The following is a 14,967-nucleotide window of genomic DNA, read 5'->3' as shown; positions in this document are numbered from 1 at the left end:
AGGTAAGGGATCTGACTTTATTCTTTTGCCTGTGGCTTTCTTATTGTTCAGCACCATTTGTTGACAAGACTCTTCTTTCCCCATGGAGTTATCTTGACACCCTGCTCAGAAATCAAATGTCCATAAATGTAGAGGTTTATTTATGAACTCTGTTCCATTGTTCTATGTCTGTTCTTACGTCAGTACTGTGCTTTTTTTTTTTAAGTAATATCTACACCCAGTGTGGTGCTCGAACTCATGACTCCAAGATCAAGAATCAGATACTATACCAACTGAGCCAGCCAGATGCCCTAAGTACTATACTGTATATGCCAACTTCATACTCCATACTCCACAGTTGAGTCTTGAAATTAGGGAATGTGAGTTCTCCAATTTTGTTTTAAAATTCGTTTTAAAATTGTTTTGTCTATTCTGAGTCTACCGTACTTCTCTATGTGAATTTTAGAATTAATGTGTCAGTTTCTGCCATGAAGGCAGCTGGAATTTTGATAGGGATTACATGGCTGTTGATCAGTTTCAGGAGATTTTTCATCTTAACAATATTATATCTTCTAACCCATGAACACTGAATGTTGTCCATTTATTTAGGTCTGCAACTTCTTCTTTTTTTTTTTTTTAAAGATTTTATTTATTTATCTGACAGAGGGATCACAAGTAGGCAGAGAAGCAGGCAGAGAGAGAGGGGGAAGCAGGCTCCCCGCTGAGCAGAGAGCCCGATGTGGGGCTTGATCCCAGGACCCTAAGATCATGACCTGAGCCAAAGGCAGAGGCTCAACCCACTGAGCCCCCCAGGTGCCCCAGGTCTGCAACTTCTTTCAACTATGTTTTGTAGTTTTCCCTATACTATTTTCATTTTATTCTTTTTGATGTTATCTTAGATGTAGTAAGTTTCCTAATTTTATTTTGAATTATTTATTCCTTATGCATGGAAATACAGTTGATTTTTAAAAGTTTTTGTATCTGGGGTGCCTGGGTGGTTCAGTTGGTTAAGCGTCTGACTCTTGATTTCTGCTCAGGTCATGATCTCAGTGTCCCGGGATGAATCTCTGCACTGGGTTTTCTGGATACAAGTCTCTAAAGATGTTCAGACTCTCAGCAGGGAGTCTGCTTGAGGACTTTACTCCCTCTGCCCTTTACCCCTCCCCCTCTTGTGTGTTTTCTTTCTCTCTTGCTCTCAAATAAGAGTAAATCTTTTTTTTTTTTTTTTTTTAAGGAACTTATTTTTTTGTGGGGCGCCTGGGTGGCTCAGTGGGTTAAGCCTCTGCCTTCAGCTCAGTTCATGGTCTCAGGGTCCTGGGATCGAGGCCCAAGTTGGGCTCTCTGCCCAGCGGGGAACCTGCTTCCTTTCCCCTTCTCTCTGCCTACCTCTCTGCCTACTTGTGATCTCTGTCAAATAAATAAATAAAATCTTAAAAAAAAAGATTTTATTTATTTGAAAGAAAGACAGAGATGGAGCATGAGGGGGAAGGCAGAGGGAGAGGGAGAAGAGGACCCCCTGCTGAGTAGGAAGCCTGATGCAGGCCTTCATCCCAGAAGCTTGGGATCAAGACACTTAACTGACAGAAGCTTGGGGCAGACACTTAACTGACTGAGTCACCCAAGCGCCCCAAAATAAATAAATCCTAAGTATATATAAAAAAAATTGGGGGGCGCCTGGGTGGCTCAATGCATTAAAGCCTCTGCCTTCAGCTCAGGTCATGATCCCAGGGTCCTGGGATCCAGCCCCACATGGGGCTCTCTGCTCAGCAGGGAGCCTGTTTCCCGGGCTCTCTCTCTGCCTGCCTCTCTGCCTACTTGTGATCTGTCAAATAAATAAATAAAATCTTTAAAAAAAAATTTGTATCCTGTAGCTTTGCTGAACTCACTTATTGGTTCTAATTATCTTTTTTGTGGCTCACTTAGGGTTTTCTATATACAAGATCTTGTAGTTTGCAAATGAAGATAATTTTCTTTCTAGTCTGATACTGGAAATTGAGGTGGTTGGGGACATCTTTTGGAATTGTCTTGCAGACAATTAGATATGCAATTAGAACCAAGGGAAGACTGGGGCAGGAGATAGGATTCTGAGGGCCATGATCATCATATGAATAGGGCAGTTTGGAGGCTGGAAGCCAGACTGAAGAAAATTGAGTAAATAGGAGGTGAGGTAGCAGAGATAGCTCATATAGAGGCACAAATTAAAACAGAAGAGTCTTGAAGAGTAAACTTACAATTTTTCAAAATACAGTTTGTGGACCAACTGCACTTAAACTACCTGGAATAGTTGTTAAAAATACATTTCCCGGGGTGCCTGGGTCGCCCAGTGGGTTAAAGCATCTGCCTTCGGCTCAGGTCGTGATCCCAGGGTCCTGGGATCGAGCCCCATGTTGGGCTCCCTGCTCAATGGGGAGCTTTTCCCTCTCCCTCTGCCTGACTCTCTGCCTACTTGTGCGCTCTCTGTCAAATAAATAAATAAATAAAATCCTAAAAAAAAAAATACATTTCCCGGGTGGGGGGGCGCCTGGGTGGCTCAGTGGATTAAGCCTCTGCCTGCTCAGGTCATAATCTCAGGGTCCTGGGATCGAGCCCCAAGTTGGTCTCTCTGCTCAGCAGTGAGCCTGCTTCCCCTTCTCTTTCTCCCTCCCTCTCTGACTACTTGTGATCTCTGTCTGTCAAATAAATAAAATCTTTCTAAAATAAATGCATTTCCCTGTATTCCATCCCAAGCCCTGTGAATTAGACTCTCCATGGATGGGTGTCAGCGTCCCACATTTTAAACTGAACTTACATAGTAAGTCTTGGACACTCCCAAATCGGAGATCACTGAACTAAAGAAATTCCACAGTTGAGACCGAGAGGGCACGGGAGAAAATGGGAATGCTCTTGTAGCTTTGACAGGAACAGTAAGGAGGGTGGAGCTGAAGAGCGAGAAGAGAAAAGAACCAAACTCCCCGAGAAAGGTGGAGTTTGGAATATAGATCCAAGGATTGGCCTCAAATAGAAGGAGAGGTGGGTCTCCCCCAGAGCTAGTGTCAAATAGAAAGTTTTAAAGCTTTGAAGTGATCTAACCCATTTCCTCAGATCATCTATGGGAAACACATAGTTAAAAGGGTGACAGGATGGCCAGGTTCCATAATCAATCCTGTGACAATATCAAGTATAATGCAGTCTTCTCTCCTCCCAGCTGATTGCTCTTTGCAGCACCTCATACTAGTGGTGCTCCTGTTCATTTTTGTGTAGTCTGGTGTTAGCCGTGTTTTAATCAAGAACCTGTCTTCTGTCATAATGTGCTGTTTCATTCACTGTGTCTCAGCCTTAGGAAGATTTCTGACGGGGAGGGAAGGTACAAAAAGAAAGAAACTTTTGTATGCACGTATGAGCTTCTGCCACCAAGATTGGGATAGTTGATTGAAGTATTGGCCATAAGCTCTTCCTCACAAGGAACTGGAGAATGGAGTAATGTGTACAGAACTAGTGTGCTCCCGTACTTATTAATTTCTTCTGTCTAGAATGGACTCATTGTAAAAGTGGCTATCATTTATTCAGTACTCCTTTTGTTACCCAAAAGTATGCTCAGGACTTTAATTATGCTAATTTTTGAAAAAGAAAACCCTAAAGATAAGTAGTATTATGATCCAGACTGTATAAATGAGGAAGGTCAACCTCAGTGATTATATTAAGTAGTTCAAAGAAGCTAAGTGGCAGAACCAGGATTCAAACTCAGGTTTGCATGCCTGGCCCTAAAGTCTGTGATGTGAATGACTTGCCAGATTGCCTTTCTCTGTGTACACGGAGATAGGACTGTGTTGGAAGAAGAATTAACAATTGCACCCAAAATAAAATCTTCCTCCCTGGCCGAACATCCACAGTACCCCCATTGTAAAACTGAAGTGATAGATAACATTTTAGAACTGAGGTCATATCTTATGATACATGTATTGCTTGGTAACTTAAATCTGTAAACGAGGTTGTTGAATATTGGCACACAATACTTTCTTCTTCCTTGTAGGAGTCTCATATACTTGAATGGTGACTTCTGAATGCTGTCTCCTGTTCTGTTTTCTTTTAGAAAAACCATGCCAGATGGATCATCTGGATCGAATCCTTCTGTCTGGCATCTATAATGTACGCAAGGGAAAGACCCAGCTGCATAAGTGGGCTGAACGCCTAGTTGTTCTCTGTGGGACGTGCCTCATCGTTTCCTCGGTGAAGGATTGTCAGACTGGGAAGATGCACATTTTGCCTCTGGTTGGGGGAAAGGTAAGACTCATAAAAATGATTTTTCTTCATTTGTTTGATCTTAATTAAAATCACATTTAGTTTTTGGCGTTTTCCCCACATCTTTTTAAAGAAGCCAGTATGAGCATTATTAAAGATTGCATTACAAAGTTTGCTTTTTAGAGTTCTTAGTTTTAACCAGAAGAAACCGACTTAGGCTAATTTTTTTTTTTTTTTTTTTAAGATTCATTTATTTGAGAGAGAGAGTGTGCAAGCAGGAGGAGGGGCAGAGGGATAGGGAGAAGAACAGCAGACTCCCTGCTGAGCTTGGAACCCAGCACTGGGCTTGATTTCATGATCTCATGATTTTACAGTCTCATGACCCATGAGATAACGACCTGAGCTGAAACCAAGTGAGACGCTTCACTGACTGACCCACCCAGGCACCCCAACTTTACTCAGGCTAATTTAAGCATAAAGCAGGCTTATTTATATCACAGGTTCTCTGGGAGGTCCAAAGCCTGTTCATACCCCAAATTCTGCTGCAGAACCCATTTGTTGATGATGCGTCTGCCTCCCCTGCTGGGCCCCCATGACACCCAACAATGCTGCCTCTTGCAGTCTCCGGCCACATCCATCCCCAAAACAGATTCTTTCCAGCTTCTCCGTTTTCCCCATTTGACTTAAATTCAGAGTCGTGGGCGGTCACAAGCGCCTCTCCAGCAGCAAGGGGAGTGGAGGCATACCGTTTCTGGTCTGTGCTGGAGAATTCCCCGTCCTAGGCAGAAGTTCATTTGCAAGTCTTTGAAACAGACTGACAGATGACTAGAAACAGGTATATGTTAATATTTATATGAAGCTGTACATCATTTTGTTTCTTTATTTTCCATCTTGAGTATCATAAAACAGTCTGAATTTTAGAGAACTTCCAGATGAAATAACTTGGTGCATTCATGCTTTGAGATGTCCAGTCTGGCCTAGATGCATAGCAATATCAGTAAAATAGATATATTCAAAATAGGTAAATATATAAAAAGACATAGCTGTGCTATGGAATGTAGAATAGATGCTGTGAGAGGGTCTGAATCTGAGGGCCTGCTGGGTTCTGGGCCTGAAAGGTTCTGGCAGCCCAGGAGTTCAGCTCCTATAATTATTTGGGTTTAAAAGTCCTCTGCTCATAAGAAGAACCTGGCCCAGGCTTCTTCCTTGAAGCAGGAGACGAATGGTACTCTGCTCCTGAAGGAAGGCTGGAAAGAAAGAAAGAAACAAACAAACAAACAAACATCCCAAAACAGCTGTTAACCACTGACTGGAACCAAGTCTTTTTCTCGCTGTGGTCCTAGAAAAGTGGAAGGAGCCAGTTATGTGCCCTGTGACCAGGAAGTGAACACATCCCACTGAATTGAATGTGCGCGCTCCGCTCTCAACCAGGGGCAGCAGCCCAGCACTTACTGATGTGAGACCTGGTTCTGGTCTTGGGGGCTGAAGGACAGAATGAAGAAAACAGGTTAAAAGAAAATAACAGCCCTTTCCACCCCCAACCCCACCAAAAATAAAAGGGAAAAGAATATAGCAAAGGAAAGGATATTCAAAGGGAAGTTGTAAGAAATAAGAAATAATGATAAGTGCAGACATTGACAAAATATGATGGTAAAGTTAATATTGATTTTAAAAAGTTGAAATTTTTAAAATATTTTAAATATGAATATAAACTCTTAAAGCTCAAACTGCCTTGAATGATATTTAAGATATAGTGGTATGTCTGTTAAGTAACATGTGATACAGCCATGGAATAAGAGAATAGAAATACCAAATAACGTTTAAGTTTGTTAGGAAAAACCTAAAGTATGAGTGTAAAAATTTTAAGGAAAGCCACTAAAAGTAGAGAGGGGAAAGAAAACATAAAACATTCTGTAGTGCTAAGGGATCTTAGGAAAAGGAGCGGAGAGAAATGAACGAAATGATTGGCATGGTAAATTATCACAAATTATAGTGACAGAAACCTATAGAAATATATCAGTAATCATAATTGTGATATAAGTTGTCATTTAAAATCCCAGTACTTGCTGTTTATTTTATAAGATTTTATTTATTTATTTATTAGAAAGAGCATGAGCAGGGGAGGGGCAGAGAGAGAAGGACAAGCAGGCTCCCAGCTGAGCAGGGAGCTCAACGTGGGGCCCAATCCCAGGACCCTGGGACCATGACCTGAGCTGAGAGCAGACACTTAACCTACTAAACCATCCAGATACCCCCAGTACTTGCTGTTTGTAAGAGACCCTATACTTAGAAGGTTGAATGTGGATGGTGGGAAAAGCATGCTAGTCACATAGCTACCAAAAGAGAATTGGTGTGGTCATATTAACAACATACAAAACATTTTTATGAAAGCTTATCTGCAACAAGGACTTCTCTCCAGAATTTATAAAGAAATTTTACAACACAGCAACAGAAAGGCAGATAACCTAGTAAAAACTGGGCAGAAGGGTTGAGCAGCTCCTTTACCAGTGAAGATCTACAGATGGCAAATCAGTACATAGGATGATTCTCACCATCATGAGTCATTAGGGAAATGCAAATCACTATCACAGATTCTGCAAACCACTAGGATGACTAAAATCAAAAGACTGATGAGTACCAAATTTAGCAAAGATGAGGAGCAACTGGAATGCTCTCACATCAGTGGTGGGAGTACAGTCACTTTGGAAAACAGTTTTCTTATTTCTTATAAACTGAAACATATGCATATCGGATGACCCAGCATTTCTCCTAGGTATTGGGAAATGAACATCTGTCTTTACAAAGACTTTATATCAATGTTCATAGCAGCTGTATTTATAATTGTCGAAAACTAGAAACAACCCAAAATTCATTGACTGCTGGTGAATTAATAAACAAATGTGGTACATTCCACACAGTGGACTACTACTGAACAGTAAAAAGGAATGAACTGCTGATATACACCAAAATGAGGATGAATCTCAAAAACATTATTTTCTTTCTTTCTTTTTTTAAGATTTATTTATATATTTTAAAAAGAAACAGCAAGCAAGTGCTCAAGCCAGCAAGCGTGGAGGTAGGGGGAGGGCAGAGGGAGAGGCAGAAAGAGAATTTCAGATTTACAAACCTTTCTCAGTATTTGGCATCATGTGAGTATATTTTTCTGTGTCAGATGCCCCCTAGTAAAATATTTAAAATTTATTCTAAAACATGAGCGGGGCACCTGGGTGGCTCAGTGGGTTAAAGCCTCTGCCTTTGGCTCGGGTCATGATCTCAGGGTCCTGGGATCGAGCCCTGCATCAGGCTCTCTGCTCAGTGGGGAGCCTGCTTCCTCCTCTCTCTCTTTGCCTACTTGTGATCTCTGTCTGTCAAATAAATAAATAAAATCTTTTAAAAAAAATAAAATAAAAAAATAAAACATGGGCGCCTGGGTGGCTCAGTCAGTTAAGCATCTGCCTTCAACTCAGGTCATGATCTCAGGGTCCTGGGATTGAGTCCCACATCCAGCTCTCTGCTCAGCGGGGAGTCTGCTTCTCCCTCTCCCTCTGCTGTTCCCCCTGCTTATGTGTGTTCTCTCACTTTCTCTTTGTTAAATAAATAAAATCTTTTTAAAAAGATTATTCTAAAACAATCATTAATTATCTGTTTTTCATTTCAGTAAGATCCTTTATTTTGATGTATTCATTAGCATGATTTATTACTAGTAAAAAATGATCCTGTTGTGAGATCACAGTTGAGTGTTATAAATATTATTTAATTTTATTGATTTTTTTTTTAAGATTTTATTTGAGGGTTGCCTAGGTAACTCAGTTGTTAAGCATCTGCCTTTGGCTCAGGTCATAATCCAGGGGTCCTCGGATTGAACCCCACATTGGGCTCCCCGCTCTGTGGGAAGCCTGCTTCTCCCTCTCCCACTCCCCCTGTTTGTGTTCCCTTTCTCACTGTATTTCTCTCTGTCAAAGAAATAATTAAATTTTTTTAAAAAAAGATTTTATTTATTTGAGAGGAGGAGCATGCACACGCATGAGCAGAGGAAGAGGGAGAAGGAGAGGGACAAGCAGACTCCCCACTGAACGCAAAGCCCAGTGTAGGGCCCCATCACAGGACCCTGAGATCATGACCTAAGCTGAAGGCAGATGCTTGACTGATAGAGCCACCTAAGTGCCCCTTATTGGGATCTTTTTAATATGATTCTTTTTTGCTTAAAGTATTTTGTGTTTTTGCCATTCGATTCAGTCTTTACTAGAAACCTAATGATTTACGAGTATAATTTGGAAGTTTCCAGCTGATTCACCAAGATTCAGTAGTTATGACATATCAAAGTGAGATGTCAGACAAAGATGTAAGTGGTTCCATAACTATAGAGACTTCATCTTCATCAAAGCTATGTGAATTGGGTTGTTGGATTTTGGGGGAGAATTGCTTTGAAGAGAATTGCTATTGTGCTGTGAATCCCTACAGCCTTCCTAGCTGGGAATGGCTTCTGCCTTTTTCCTCAAGCCTAGTGAAAGAGGTTTCAGCAGGATTCAAGAGAGCTTAATATGGGTCCCTTGCAGTAAGGGGGGCATAGTGGATTGGTGTCCTGCCTCCTCCAAGAAGTCTTGAGGACAGAGATGAGTCTGTCACCAGAGCAGCCAGGTAGCCTAAGAGCCTAGGTCATGCATTGGGATCATTGTGTCTCCTTGGGTTTGTTAGTGACCCAGATGGGTTGAGAGAGGAAAAGCCAGTGGGTAGATTGATGGATGAGTGGGTGGATTCTCTTAGAACTTGCCTGGCAGGGCCATCTTGAGGGTCAGATAAGCTTCCCTTGAGGATAGGCTGACAGTGGACCACAGGATTCTTTCCTGTCTGAGGAGGGAGTGGTCAGCTGCTGGAAGAGTATGCATTAGTGAGGTCAAGTGATCTGTAAGTGAGACACTGTCATTGTTTGGGGTGGGGTGGGGGGGTAACCAAAAGAACCCTTAAATGGACCCATTGTGGAAAAGCATCCCTTTAGAATCTCCTCGGCCCAGAGACTGTGAAATCAAGTTATGATTCTTGTCTAGTAATAACCTTTGGTCTTCCCTTTCTACTTCAGCCCTGGAGGGGGTCAAAATGGGAGCTAGCCCAGGGCTTAGTGAGAAGGGAGAGGAGTCCAAAAAGCAGGCCATGGCACCCTTTGCAGGCAGACGGCTACCTCCATTGTGCCCCAGTGTAGGTGGAAAGGGTTGGAACTGGGTTACCTTTGCAGTGGAGACTTTGGCTCTTATCACACGGTCCAGAGACTCCTGTTCTGAAACACGGCATGTAGCCCTGCATCGCAGCGAGTTGTACTTGGTGTTCCTGTATGTGGAATGCTCCTCGCCTAGGAGGTTCCCACGCCTGGACCCCCTTAGGGTCTTTGCTCACGTGTTACCTCAGTGAGGCCTTCCCTGACTGCCCTTTCTTAATTCAGATCACCAACCCTGTTCGCCAGGCTTTTTTCCTGCTTTCTTTTTCTTGATATTATTCATTATATATTATATTGTGTTATGCTACGTTTTGTCACCATTTTGGTGTTAGAGTGTTTGTCCCTTCTCAAATACAGATTACACTAAGGGCAGGGGCTCTGTGTTTTCCCCCTGCTTGCCCCCAGCGCGCAGAACCATAGAATGTATTCATGCAACAAATCTTTAATTATCAAACTGGGACTGTGTTGTGACTTACAGAGGAATTAATAAATAGATTTAAGGAGGAGTATGCTCCGAGTCCTATTCCTTCAACATACTTCAGTGAAGTACTCCTTTGCTTTTTCTAAACGGCTTTATTGAGATACATTTCTTTGGAGAAATGTCTATGCAAATCTTTTGCCTGTTTTAGAAAATTGAGTTCTTTGTCTTGTTGTCCTTTGCTCTCTGACTGGGATTTTTTTCTCTTGGTTCTGGTTCTCGCCCCTCCTCCCCTTCAGGTGGAAGAAGTGAAGCGACGGCAGCACTCACTGGCGTTCAGCTCAGCCGGAGCCCAAGCTCAGACCTATCACGTCAGCTTTGAGACGCTGGCCGAGTGCCAGAGATGGCAGCGACAGGCATCCAAGGTGATAAGCTGTCGGACGTCCTGATGTGGGATAAGACTGTAAAATCCCACGAGAGGTGTAATTTGAAACTGAACTCTCTCCAGGAGAGTGAATTATAATTTTTATGTATCTTACTTTAGGCCCCTCTAAGTATATAATGAACGGAAGAGTGAAAGTCCAGCAGGTCCTTAATTTATTATTTGTATAGAAGAAAAAGCTTTCAGAAGTGTTTACAGGTGCATGTACCTCTCTACCATCTCTCTCTTTTTGTTTTCCCTCTTAAAGACTTTATTTATTTGGCAGAGAGACACAGAGAGGGGGAAACACAAACAGGAGGAGGGGCAGAGGGAGAAGCAGGTTTCCCCCTGAGCAGGGAGCCTGATGTGGGCCTCGATCCCAGGACCCTGAGATCATGACCTGAGCCGGAGGCTGCTGCGTAACGACTGAGCCACCCAGGTGCCCTCTACCATCTCGTGAGAGGAATATGGCCTTGAAGAAATTGAGACACAATGAAATTCAGATGACTTTCCCTCAACCACTGTAGTCAGTGAGAGATGGTGCCATTCCCTAATTCCTAGCCTAGTGCTTCTTGGTCTTGTATGTATTTAGCACAGCCATGATGAACCACTTTAAATTTGAACTTACCATGGGATATGACCTGTGCTCCTGTCACAAAGTATTGTTACTGTATGCTGAGGATAATTAGCTTTTCAGCATAATTTCTGCTTTTTTAGTCTTTAAAGATGAAGTACTCTAAAACTGTGTTGCAGTTTCCAAATTCTCTTGTTCTAGCTATTTGCAGAATTTTAGCACATTTTTCTTGTGGAGCTAAATAGTTGCATAAAGGATAGTTTTCGTATAATGAGATGCCATAAAACATGAGTGACTTTTCCAGTGGCATTTTGTTTGGTTTTTAGACCAATTTTCACAACCCATCTTTTATTAGCATTCTGTTATAGAAATATAAACTTGTTTTGGTTTTATTGAATTTTCTATACATACATTGTAGTTGTAATAAAATCTCTTATGAATAAAACTAGTTTCAATTTTAAGTAGCTATTCCATTCTTTTGACCTTATAAAGAGAAGTTAATATTTTTTGAGCACCTTTTGCATACTAGTTAGTTTGCTGTGTACTGGGTTATTTAATTTTATCCTCACCACAGATGAAGAAACTGCTCTGGTGGGGCGCCTGGGTGGCTCAGTGGGTTAAAGCCTCTGCCTTCGGCTCAGGTCATGATCCCAGGGTCCTGGGATCGAGCCCCACATCGGGCTCTCTGCTCAGCAGGGAGCCTGCTTCCTCCTCTCTCTCTGCCTGCCTCTCAGCCTACTTGTAATCTCTGCCTGTCAAATAAATAAATTAAATCCTTAAAAAAAAAAAAAAAGAAACTGCTCTGGTAAGTAGCGAAGCCCGTGTGGATACAAAAGGCCATGGCTTTCAATTTCACCCTGTCTGTTAGAGTTTTGTATAATATTTTGGATCATCTCAACTTCTTGTATGAAATGTTAACTTTCTGTCTTTATGATTTTTTTTTTTTTTTTTACTTATAGACACACTGTTGTGTGTTTTGAAGCAGTTTATGGTTTATGGTTTTAGGAAAAAGCAAAAATGAACTGGTTTTTATAAATAACTAATTGGATCTCATTACCTTTTTCTACTTCGCATTTTTAAAATTAGTGCCTTTTTATGTAAATATGATTCATTCCTATGCTGGGTGAGAGACATTTGGTGGTAGCTCAGATGGCTCTTCTCCTTGACCCTGTTCAGGTGGTGTCCCAGCGAATCAGCACTGTTGACCTGTCATGTTACAGCCTTGAGGAGGTTCCTGAGCATCTCTTCTACAGTCAAGATATCACCTACCTCAATTTGCGACATAATTTTATGCAGTTGGATAGACCTGGGGGCCTTGACACTCTCTACAGGTATGTGAGGAATGGGTTTCCCGACTAACTTATTCAAATCAAATCATGATCACCGTCTTAGTCATCTGTGCCTGGAAGTCAGCACGCTTACCATTGTATATATTTTTGAAAATTTCCCCTCCATTTAGAAGAGGAAGTAAAATTTTTTATCCATACAGTTTTCTTACACCACCACCACCCCTGCCCCCGACCTTTCCCCTCCACGCAAGAGGATAGATGCAATTGTTCTGTTACGGAGGCAGTGTTGAGCTGCCATTGATCTGGATAATCTTGTTACGTAAGTCACTGACAGTGATGCATGATCTGAAGCCAGGATAAATTGGGAGATTGAGTATATGGCAAGTTTTTGAATCATAAGTATCAAACTTAAATAGCTTTAAGGAAATAGGCCTAATTTCAAGAATTCCATTTTCAGGTTGGGGCTTTTATCTTTCCTGTGTACCCACTAATGCTAGCTTCTAAGCTTTTTGACAGCTGTGAAACCTCTCTCTTCTGATAAAGGAATCATTTTACTCCTAAGGGACTATGGCCCATATATTTTCCAAGTTCTTTGTTAGAATATATTCCCCCTTCCAACCCTCTACCCTTTAAAAGTGGGTGGAAGTGAATAAATACCTAGTATAAGTAATTGTGTGGGCTTCTAGTGAACAAGGGAGAAATTGGAAATTAAAGCATTTAAACTAAGTGGTGATTAAAAAAATAATACATATTGTGGGGCATCTGTGTGGCTCAGTTGTTAAGTGTCTGACTTCAGCTCAGGTCATGATCCCAGGGACCTGGGATTGAGCCCAGTGTCAGGCTCCCCAGTCAGCGGGGAGTCTGCTTGTTCCTTTCCCTCTTCGTCTGCCCCTCCCCCATTCATGCTTTCTCTTGCTTGTGCGCGCTCTCTCAAATAAGTGAATAAAATCTTTAAAAAAAAAAAGATAATATTCCTTGAAATGGCATATTTTACTTTAATATTTCTAGAATAATTTTGAGAAAGCACTGTGATTTTTATCCCATATGATGTGTTACGAAGCTTTTTGGGTATAAGCAAGCCTCTATCTAGTAATGAGATAATAGTTTTAATTATATTAGTATGTAGAAACTACAGAAGCAATAATTTTAAGGAAGTGGGTTTCTAGTATTTTCTTCTTAGTCACTGTGAACATAGGGTTAATGAAGTTTGAGAGCAGCATTAGGAATTCTGAAGTCAAGGCACCAAGCCAAAGTACTCAAGGTCAGGACAATTGGAAATCAAAAGTTGAAAATTTGAAAGAGGAGCATTAAAGTGAAGTACCAGACTCCAGTATAGGAGCAGGTGATACAGACCATCATCGTGGAGAGCACCACGTCAGGCTTACCCTGCACTAATAAAATCATTAATCCTTCTGAGTAGAATTGCCAGAGTGATGCCTGTGGATCCAGTGAGTGATGATACAGTCTCTGGGTAAGACAGTGTAGATACTTGCACTTCTAGGAACAAAACAGAAGCACTGAAAATTATTATCAGATTGTATTGCAGTCAGACTCCATATCACATTCACATTTGTAAGTTTTAAGTGGCCCATTCATTTCAAGTGACATCTGAGTCAATATAATTTCAATATGTAAAACGTTGCTTTTATAATGGGATTTGATGTGCATTTTCGTTAGCTCTTCCTGTGTCCATGAGTTGGTGAATTGTTACAAGGTTTTTTATATTGCATATGGAAATTTGATAAAGGAAGAGATTTCAAGCATATCAGTATGACTTGATATAAAATACTTAAACCAGCATGGGCTCTCCAAGATTTTGTACCTTTTTTAAGGAGAAGGGAAAGGAACTCCCATGGCCCTAGACCTGATTTCCTTGTTGGTATGGAGCTGGGGTTAGGCATCTCAGCGTTCTGTGCTGTGCACGATGTTTGGCATGTAGTGAGTACTCAGTAGATATTTGAGGAACAGATTCTGCTGTGGACATTTAAAACAGATGGCTTTTTCATTCATTACTGTAATTTGTATGTTTGCTTTTTAGATTTTCTCAGCTGAAGGGCCTAAACTTGTCCCATAATAAACTTGGTTTGTTTCCTGTATTGTTATGTGAGATTTCTACCCTCACTGAGCTCAACCTCTCCTGTAACGGAATTCATGACCTGCCGAGTCAGATTGGCAGTCTGCTAAAGTGAGTATCTGACTTTTGCTAGACTCATTTTTTACTGGCAGCATAAGGAGCTTGTCTGGCATTCAGAGTGAAGGTAGTCACATGAGCTCTGGCAGTGAAGTAAATCATGTAATTATGAGGATTCTAGACAGCAGCTGTTACTAGCTTGCAGGGGCAACTACTTAGCCCCTCAGTTTCAACAGCAGAAGCTCTGACTATTTTTGATGTTGGAGGGACCATCCATGGCAGTTATGTGGGTCATTGAGTCTCCATAGGTGGCGTATTTTATCGTTATTGGATTCATAATAAATTAGTGATACAGTCAGAATATATCCCTCTAGTGCTATCCATTCCAGTTAAAACCTTTCCTGAAGTCTGTTTTTTGTTTTCTTACTACAGTCTTCAAACCCTCTGTCTTGATGGCAACTTTCTGACGACTTTACCAGAAGAATTGGGAAATCTGCAACAGCTTTCTTCCCTGGGAATTTCCTTTAACAACTTCAGTCAAATTCCAGAGGTTTATGAGAAACTCAGTATGTTAGATAAAGTGGTTATGGCGGGAAATCGCCTGGAAGTCCTAAAGCTTGGGGTTCTGAGCAGGATGAGCCATATCAGACATGTGGATTTCAGGTGAGGCCGTTCTTCAGAGGGATCTCGGATGCTTTCTTATGTTTGCTCTGTGTGAACACTTCTGC

General features: G+C 41.5%; 1 protein-coding gene across 1 annotated transcript in view; it reads left to right on the top strand.

The window, feature by feature from the left end:
- The window catches only part of PHLPP2 (PH domain and leucine rich repeat protein phosphatase 2), a 72,001-nt gene that overhangs the window by 28,458 nt on the left and 28,576 nt on the right, over positions 1–14,967 (top strand). The window contains exons 4-8 of the mRNA XM_044255794.1: positions 4,049–4,239; positions 10,124–10,249; positions 11,996–12,150; positions 14,147–14,293; positions 14,672–14,902. Coding sequence (XP_044111729.1) covers positions 4,049–4,239; positions 10,124–10,249; positions 11,996–12,150; positions 14,147–14,293; positions 14,672–14,902 — 850 coding nt within the window. The remainder of the gene's footprint in view (positions 1–4,048; positions 4,240–10,123; positions 10,250–11,995; positions 12,151–14,146; positions 14,294–14,671; positions 14,903–14,967) is intronic.

The sequence above is a fragment of the Neovison vison genome, chromosome 7, assembly GCF_020171115.1.
Source record: "Neovison vison isolate M4711 chromosome 7, ASM_NN_V1, whole genome shotgun sequence".
Lineage (NCBI taxonomy): Eukaryota > Metazoa > Chordata > Mammalia > Carnivora > Mustelidae > Neogale > Neogale vison.
Note: the sequence above shows the minus strand (reverse complement) of the source record. Positions and strands in the feature narration are given on the sequence as shown.